At 43.0% G+C, this 9,641-nt stretch overlaps 1 protein-coding gene and 1 long non-coding RNA gene across 2 annotated transcripts in view; one reads left to right on the plus strand and one right to left on the minus strand.

Moving 5' to 3' along the window:
• LOC137541811 (uncharacterized) overlaps positions 1-9,641 on the plus strand; it is a 344,602-nt gene that overhangs the window by 53,051 nt on the left and 281,910 nt on the right. The gene's annotated exons all lie outside the window — the stretch shown is intronic.
• Positions 8,847-9,641, minus strand: part of LOC137542487 (uncharacterized) — a 44,468-nt gene continuing 43,673 nt past the window's right edge. The window contains exon 4 of the mRNA XM_068264444.1: positions 8,847-9,641. This exon is cut by the window's right edge and continues 87 nt beyond it. Within this exon, the coding sequence (XP_068120545.1) occupies positions 8,917-9,641 (725 nt within the window). The 3' untranslated portion in view covers positions 8,847-8,916.

A 9,641-nucleotide genomic window follows, 5' to 3' on the forward strand; every position in this document is an offset into this window, starting at 1 on the left:
TTTGAAAAAATTACAAAGACCATGGACGGAGATTGGGGATTGGCCTTCCCAGACCTATTTAAGTCCTTTTTGCTTGCCAGCTGGTGACTGCCAATTGGTGGCTAGCACAAGACGCCTCAAATGCCTCTATGGTACTTGATGCCGCTACATTGGGCTCACTTGAAGCACTTAAACAGATACTATACCGAGGCACTACTGCCCCCTATGTCCTTACTAATAATATGAAAGGGGTTATTCGGGCTTGGGCACTGATCCAGAGCTGAAACAAACCCTCTCAAAATAAACTGTCTCCAAATGTTCCCTTGTGGAACAATCCAAAATTATCTCACTTTTTCTCTATTCCTGACCCAATAATATGGATTTCCAGAGGGGCGACGCACATTGAGCATATTATCCAAGATGGATCCCTTATGCAATATAATTCCATTAAAGAAAAGTTCAATCTTCCCAAAAGTTCAATACTTCTTCAGGTACATTCAACTTAGGCATGCGTTTGGCTCCCAATTTGCTAAAGTACTGGTCCGCCTAGGCACCACTGAATTAGAAGACATACTACTTCATGAAACACTTAAAAAGGCCCTGTCTCCAATCTACCAGAAAATCCTTTTATTAACTGAACCTCACGTGACTGTTTAAACAGCCATGACTTATTATCATGCCAAATCTTGACGATGAAGAATGGGAGGATGCATGGATTAAGCCATTTCAATACCTCATTGCATCCAGAGATAAATTAATACAGTTCAAAATACTACATAGGGCATACTAAACCCCTGCCAGGCTGTCTAAATTTGACCCAAATAGCCCAGTGCTATGGAGATGTGGTGCGATAGATGCAGATTTTGATCATGTTATGTGGACGTGTCCTAAGGTTGTACCTCTCTGGAAAGACATATGTGCCTACATCACTTAAATTACCCAAAAAATATTCCCTGTGAACCATGTTATTGTTTGCTGGGGGACACCACAAAACTAGCTAGCACACAGGCCGAGAGAACGCTATTAGGTTTATTGCTTTATTATAATCGCAAAGCAATGATTCCAAATTGGAAAAAGAAAGCTCCACCATCACTACAATGCTGGAAAAAACTAATAACTCTCTCCAATTATATAAGCAAGAAGTTTTAAATTAGGATGATACCATTTATTGGCTAACTAAAAATGAATAAAAATAAGCAAGCTTTCGGCCTTGCAGCCTTCGTCGGGCTTACATCCTGTTAGTTTGCAGGCTGGTGGTACAGACAGCTTATATCCATGCAACATCAAAAGGGAAAACAGATATTTTTTTTCAAGCATAAATACATGTCATTAAGATGCCTTAAATCAAACAGACCATCTGAATGGGGTTAGCCATTATTACCTAAAATAAGGATCCTTGTTTACGCCATACTCACAGACCTGGGATTAGGATTGACCCAGAGGTATCGTAAATTCTTAGTTCACAAGTTCAGCTAGAATGGCTGAGAAAGTTCAAATATCATCCGCCTCATACCAATATAAAAAATTGTTCTCCTTAATCAAGCCGTTCTGCACAGCTTTGAACCAATTTATAAATTTTGTTTCTGCTATTAATCGATCATTTGACGTAACAAAATGTATAAATTGGTTCAAAGCTGTGCAGAACGGTTTGAATAAGGACAACAGATCAAAACACTGACAGAATCCATGGATGGCAGGCTTTTGAGTGTCCTTGCAAAGAAAGGTGGCTATATTGGTCACGGATTTGTTTTTGTTTTGTTTTTGAATGTCAGAAATGTATATTTGTGAATGTTGAGATGTTATATTGGTTTCACTCAGGGCCGGATTTGTACTTTTTACCGCCCAAGGCCCACTACCTTCAGCCGCCCCATGACAATCAACAGAATTAGGATCTGACAGATCAGGATAATAGGGTTAGGCATTTACAAAAAAAAAAAAAAGTGGTTAGTGGAGATTAAAGGCTAGGCCTTTTGGCAATTTAGGGTGAGGCAGGGAATTTGACATTAGGATTATGGAAAAAAGGATTAACATTAATGTGACCCTGAGATGGTACACTGGGCTTTATTTATACTTACCTGGGGCTTCCTCCAGCCCCATAAGCCTTGTAGCCGCTTGCGGTATGCCTCCCAGTAATCCGGCTGGAAGTGCTCTTCTGCACATGCGCAGCTCGTCCAGACGTGCACCCCTCATTGCGCTACTGCGTCCAGGAGCGTTTTGTGCCTGCGCAGCAGTACTGCACAGGACGTTCTCGGGGACAAGAGTGTGACAGAGGGTGCCCACATCGCAGGGGATTACCGGCAGTCATAGTGCCAGAACAGAGGGGGCAAAGAGGCCAGGGAGGGAGGCCACAGGGCTCATGGGGCTGGAGGAAGCCCCAGGTAAGTATATATAAAGTCCAGTGTACCATCTCAGGTTAGAGAGTCTGATCACAAGATTAAGGTGATTAAATTGACTGAGGATAGCGACTATGCATTCTGTACAGTGCTGCAGAAGGTATAAGTGCTAGATAAATACATAATAATATGGTAGGACATTAGACTATGACTATGGTAGGGATTAGATTGTGAGCTCCTGAGGACAGTCAGTGACATGACTATGTACTCTGTAATGTGCTGCGGAAGATGTCAGTGCTATATAAATGCACAATAATAATATGGTAGGTGCATTAGACTATGACTGTGGTAGGATTAGACTGTGAGCTCCTCTGAGGACAGTCAGTGACATGACTATGTACTCTGTAATGTGCTGCAGGAGATGTCAGTGCTATATAAATACATAATAATAATATGGAAGGACATTAGACTATGACTATGGTAGGATTAGATTGTGAGCTCCTCTGAGGACAGTCAGTGACATGACTATGTACTCTGTAATGCTGCAGAAGATGTCAGTGCTATATAAATACATAATAATAATATGGTAGGACATTAGACTATGGCTATGGTAGGATTAGATTGTGAGCTCCTCTGAGGACAGTCAGTGACATGACTATGTACTATGTAATGTGCTGCAGAGGATGTCAGTGCTATATAAATACATAATAATAATAATATGGTAGGACATTAGACTATGACTATGGCAGGATTAGAGTGTGAGCTCCTCTGAGGACAGTCAGTGACATGACTATGTACTCTGTAATGTGCTGCAGAAGATGTCAGTGCTGTATAAATACATAATAATAATATGGAAGGACATTAGACTATGACTATGGTAGGATTAGATTGTGAGCTCCTCTGAGGACAGTCAGTGACATGACTCTGTACTCTGTAATGTGCTGCAGAAGATGTCAGTGCTATATAAATACATAATAATATTATGGTAGGACATTAGACTATGACTATGGTAGGATTAGATGGTGAGCTCCTCTGAGGACAGTCAGTGACATGACTATGTACTCTGTAATGTGCTGTGGAAGATGTCAGTGCTATATAAATACATAATAATAATAATATGGTAGGACATTAGACTGTGACTATGGTAGGATTAGATGGTGAGCTCCTCTGAGGACAGTCAGTGACATGACTATGTACTCTGTAATGTGCTGTGGAAGATGTCAGTGCTATATAAATACATAATAATAATATGGTAGGACATTAGACTATGACTATGGTAGGATTAGATGGTGAGCTCCTCTGAGGACAGTCAGTGACATAACTATGTACTCTGTAATGTGCTGTGCAAGATGTCAGTGCTATATAAATGCACAATAATAATATGGTAGGTGCATTAGACTATGACTATGGTAGGATTAGAGTGTGAGCTCCTCTGAGGACAGTCAGTGACATGACTATGTACTCTAATGTGCTGCAGAAGATGTCAGTGCTATATAAATACATAATAATAATATGGTAGGACATTAGGCTATGACTATGGTAGGATTAGATTGTGAGCTCCTCTGAGGACAGTCAGTGACATGACTATGTACTCTGTAAAGTGCTGCAGGAGATGTCAGTGCTATATAAATAAATAATAATATGGTAGGACAGTAAACTATGACTATGGTAGGGTTAGATTGTGGGCTGCCCAGAACACAGTCAGTGACATGGCTATGCACTCTGTACAGTGCTGCTGAAGGTAGCTCTGTGTATCTAAGGAGAGCTCATTCTTTTGTCGGTTCGCCGACAAATAGGTTCGCTTTCTAAGGGCAGCTTTTAAAGGGCGAAAAAATGAATTTACCAGAATTCAATTTATGACTCCTAACCCACTGACTCATCTATGACTCATAATACTTGCATCTGCAACCCGATCTGCAATTTCCCTGATTTTTCCTGATCATCTTCATCCTTTCTCAACAGGTATGTCTGATAATTTCCATCTTTGAATCTGAACTGCACTGAAATCTGCAACCACACGCTTAATCTCATCCTGCATTGCCTGTGTATGTCTGATCATTTCCATCTTTGAATCTGAACTGCACTGAAATCTGCAACCACACGCTTAATCTCATCCTGCATTGCCTGTGTATGTCTGATCATTTCCATCTTTGAATCTGAACTGCACTGAAATCTGCAACCACACGCTTAATCTCATCCTGCATTGCCTGTGTATGTCTGATAATTTCCATCTTTGAATCTGAACTGCACTGAAATCTGCAACCACACGCTTAATCTCATCCTGCATTGCCTGTGTATATCTGATAATTTCCATCTTTGAATCTGAACTGCACTGAAATCTGCAACCACACGCTTAATCTCATCCTGCATTGCCTGTGTATGTCTGATAATTTCCATCTTTTGTAGTTGATCACTTTTTGCTTTCTTGATCTTCCTCTGTAATAGTGTAAGCTCCTGAGTAACATTACAGACATTATTGTAATTGCTATTGAATTCTGGCATTGTTTGTTCACACTTTACTTCCTGGTGGCTGGCCTGCAATTTCCATCAAAGCCTGTATCACATACAGATCTGTTTGAACTTGCAGGAGACAAGCCCACCTCTATTAATTAGCATATTGTCTGCCAGCTGACCAGGCCTTCCTGATTAGCTCTGTGTATCTAAGGAGAACTCATTCTTTCGTCGGTTCGCCGACAAATAGGTTCGCTTTCTAAGGGCAGCTTTTAAAGGGCGAAAAAATGAATTTACCAGAATTCAACAGTAATTCAGCAGAAATAAGCACCACATTAAGGTAACATTATCTTTGTTGTGATTTACTTGTATTGCTGACCACTATTGCTGTCTAACTAGATCATCTCTGCCTTTGAATCTGAACTGCACAGCCCACAAACCACTCCATCAAATGAAAACAAACATGCATGATTGCCATACCTCACCAGAGCTGCCCCTACTCTCTGGAACTCACTCCCTCCAGCCACCAGACTTACCCCCACCTTTAATACCTTCACACAAGCTCTCAAGACTCACCCTTTCATGCTCGCATACCCCCCTACACCAGCACCATAATATGTTCTGTTAGACACCCTCTCAACAGATGCACCTATTGTCTCCACCCCCACCCTTTAGATTGTAAGCCTCTGGCAGGGCCCTCTCCCTTAGTGTTTCCAGCTTGATTATGCAATCTTACTGACAATCACCCCTTTTGTGGGCTAGAACAATCTCTATTTTGACCTATGACACTGTATTATCAAATCATTTGCATGATCTTGTTTTGTTGTGAGTTTCCTGTATGTTCTACCTTGTATGTTACCCCTTTTATCTATTGTGCAGCGCTGCGTAATATGTTGGCGCTATATAAATACAATAAATAATAATAATAATAAAGGTATTAGCGCTAGATAAATACATAATGATAGGACATTAGACTATGGCTATGGTAGGATTAGAGTGTGATCTCCTATGACAGTCAGTGGCATGACTCTGTAATGTGCTGCAGAAGATGTCAGTGCCATATAAATACATCATAATAATATGGTAGGGCATTAGATTGTGACTATAGGAATAACAAAAGGAGCACTGCATATATTAATAGCCATGTTTGTGTGACAGGGAAATGACTGTGGGAGGGGAGGAGAAGAGCTGCCTGATTAACAACACAAAAAGAGAGGGGGGGCTGTATGGAGATAAGAGTGATAGAAGCCAGCTAACACAGGACAGCAGGGGAGCGTCAGGCAGTGACCCTCTTGCATAGTAAGAAAACAAATGCATTGCATAAAGAAACCTGAAGGAAACGCATGAAAAAAAAGTGTGCTTCAGAAATCACAAAGTGACAGGCTCCAGGAGAGAGGAAGAAGGAGGGAGAGGGAGACAGCTGTTCACTCACGACTCCACAGCAGCTTAGGACGAAGTGTGTAAAATGCCCACAGTTCTGCGCACACACTCTTCTCCCTCCTCAATCCTCACTGTGCTCACTCCATACTAAGGTGCCTACCCGTCTGCTGACTTCCTCCTCCTGGGCTCAAATCTCCCGGCTTGTCTCTTCTCAGCCCCGCCCCATAGTGTGACAGAGCGGAAAGAAGGAAAGGGGAAGGGCGCTCTGCTCTGTGCTATGCACGCAGGGGAGACTGGGGACAGCTCTCAGCGACAGCAGATTACGGGAGAAACAGCTGTTCTGCTGCCGGTGTGTGACACCCGCCCCAGCTCTACTGTCGGCAGGTTTCCGCCCTAGGAACCGGCCTATGTGGCCTGTGCGGAAATCCGGCCATGGTTTCACTGCTAAAAAGAAATAATTGAAATGGGTATATATTTGTTTTTTGTTAAGTTGCCTAATAATTATGCACAGTAATAGTCACCTGCACACACAGATATCCCCCTAAAACAAACTAAAAACTACTTTCAAAAATATTCAGCTTTGATATTAATGAGTTTTTTGGGTTCATTGAGAACATGGTTGTTGTTCAATAATAAAATTATTCCTCAAAAATACAACTTGCCTAATATTTCTGCACTCCCTGTATATGCCATACCAACAATGTTCTGGCCTCTGCTGCGTTTCGTCTGTCAGTGTGAACCAGGCCTACCCTTTAGCACTTTATCCCACACATTTAGGAGTGTAATGTGATTTCTGCCCTTTAGAGATTAAAACACGACTTTACATAAACACATTTTTGATGGAACTTTTGCCATGGAACCCCCTCTGGCACGCCACTGTCCAGGTGTTAGAACATTTTAAGAAACTTTTCCATCCATTTTGTGGACAGAAACAGCCCCGATAGGTGTTAGAAATCACCTGGCCATTGAAGTCTATGGCGGTTCGCCTGTTCGCAAACATTTGCAGAAGGTTTGTGTTCGTGAACCGTAAATTTGATGTTGGCGATACCATTAGTGCAGAACTGTGATAGTCTTGATGTGTCTTTTCACATGTATTCTGAGCTGTACAAGCTCTACACAGTTCCAAAAACTAACCCATGATCACGAGCTGTTTTTCCTGATCACGAGGTCGGATTCCGAATTCATGATCGCCTCTTGATCACGCATTCAGTTCCGAATCACCCGTGATCGTGGTCCAAATCCGGCTCGTGATCACGGATTTAGCCGACTTGCTAGAAACACCAAATTTGCCAGATATGTTAAGTAGGAAAGTGGGAACAAGGGGATAACATTTTTTCAAAAAGACCTTATAGTTTTTGAGAAAATAGATTTTAAAGTTTCAAAGGAAAAAAATATACATTGAAATGCGGTAAATGACAGTTAATGTACTTACCGCAGTTAAATGTATACTTTTTTTCCTATGAAACTTCCTTTGAAACTTTAAAATCAATTTTCTCAAAAACGATAAGGTCTTCTTGAAAAAAAATGTTCCCCTTGTTCCCACTCTTCTACTTAACATATGTGGCAAATTTGGTGTTTCTAGCATGTAAGGAGGCTTTGCTTTTAACCACTTAAGGACCGCAGTAATTTTAATTGATCTGTGCTGCGTGGGCTCTTCAGCCCGCAGCACAGATTGGGTGATAGGCAGGGCGATCAGACTTCCCCCCTTTTTTCCCCACTAGGGGGATGTCCTGCTGGGGCGGGTCTGATTGCCGCCGCTGCCTTGTGCCCTGTGGGGGCTCATCAAAGCCCCCCTCCGCAGCGCTATTCCCCCCTCCCTCTCCTTCCCTCCCTCCCCTCCTTACTAAGGGCAGCACAGTACGGCGATCAGTCCTGTACCGCCTCTGATAGGCTTCAGCCTATCAGATGGCGGCGATCCCCGGCCAATCAGAGGCCGGGGATCGCCGATCTCATTTACGGTGCTGCTGTGACAACAGCGTTGTGCGACGTAAACACCGGGGATTTCTTTCCCGGGTGTTTACATTTCACCTGCGAGCCCGATTGGAGGATCGCAGGCTGTTCACAGAGACTCCCTCCATAAACTGACATGGAACTCCATGGAAATACCACTGCGACCCGCCGCCGCCTATCGACGTTGGCTGGTCGTTAAGTGGTTTTTAAAGTCGGCGGGTTTTGGTGGGTTTTAATCATGAATACTTGTTTCAATTGAAACTGATTTTCTCAAAAAAAAAAAAAAAATGTTAACGTTGTAAATCCATGCAATTTCGGTGATTGCAGCATGTACGGGGGCGTTGCTATTAACGTTAAAGTCAAATCCATGATCACGTCCGTGATCACAGATTCTACAGGCAATCACGGCTAAAATCCGATCTTATTCAGAATTCTGTTTCAAATCCGGATCACGATCACGTTGTATCCGGATTTCGATACTGCCGTGGCCGGATTTACTCAAATTAGTGATCGGGGGTAGACCGTGCAACACTACCTGCTGGACAGAGTACCCTCACTATTGCTGGAAATAACCTAGGAAGGAGGGGGGCTTCAGCAGGGGCACCGATGTGATAAAACCACCCCCCCCCCTTCTTTTCCTGTATGGAGAACGCTTGTATTTATGCTTTTAGAAAATGATAGATGCTTCACAAGATCTAATTACTCCTTACTCCTACTCTATATGATAAAAAGTGGAAGAGACATTTGCACATTTTTAGTTTTTTTTATTGTTTATTCTGCCTTTGTAGCACCCGGAGCTTTAGTGATAGTCTCTAGTCAGTCTCTAGGACGGTGAAGAGCTGGTAGCAGGGTAGACCACCTGGATTGGTGTACATGTACACCTGTCGCGTCGTCCCTCCCTGCATGGCAGCTTATGCAAGAAGACGACGACGGGATAGCTCCTGCCGGACAGCCCTGCAGGTATGATGGCTGCAGAGCACCCTGTAGGGACCCTTACAGGCGTGACGGCTGCCGAAGGAGCTGCTGGACCTTCTGATGGCATAGATGTGGTGCTTGCCAGGTGGTCTTCTTCTCTGCTCACTGATAGCACATTAGTGGCAGAGGTGACACTGGGTGTAGATGTCGCAGTGTCATCTGATGCTTCTGATGAAGAAGCTGATGAGCCACCTGATGGCACAGTCGTGTCACTTTGTTTGGGGATCACGCTGGCAGTTGCAGGTTCTGGGGTGGCTCTTGGTACAGGAGAGTGCCTGATGGCAGTATACTCCGGAAAGGCAGGTGGCAGAGGGCTGATGTCACCCTCTGATGATGATGTAGAGGAGCTTTTTCTCGAAAGTCCTTCCTCTAGTAACACAAAGTTATCCTTTTTGTAGTACTTTGCAGTTTTGTATAGGTAGATTCCCACTCCTATGTTAATTATCAGTAACACGAGTGAAAGGAAAAATGCCGTGATCCGGTAGATCTTCTGTGCCGCCTTCCATTTATCAGTAGGCAGTTTGAAGAGCTCCTGGAGGAAGTTTTCTATTGTTGACTTCCTTTTGACTGGCG

The sequence above is a fragment of the Hyperolius riggenbachi genome, chromosome 12 (genome assembly GCF_040937935.1).
Source record: "Hyperolius riggenbachi isolate aHypRig1 chromosome 12, aHypRig1.pri, whole genome shotgun sequence".
Lineage (NCBI taxonomy): Eukaryota > Metazoa > Chordata > Amphibia > Anura > Hyperoliidae > Hyperolius > Hyperolius riggenbachi.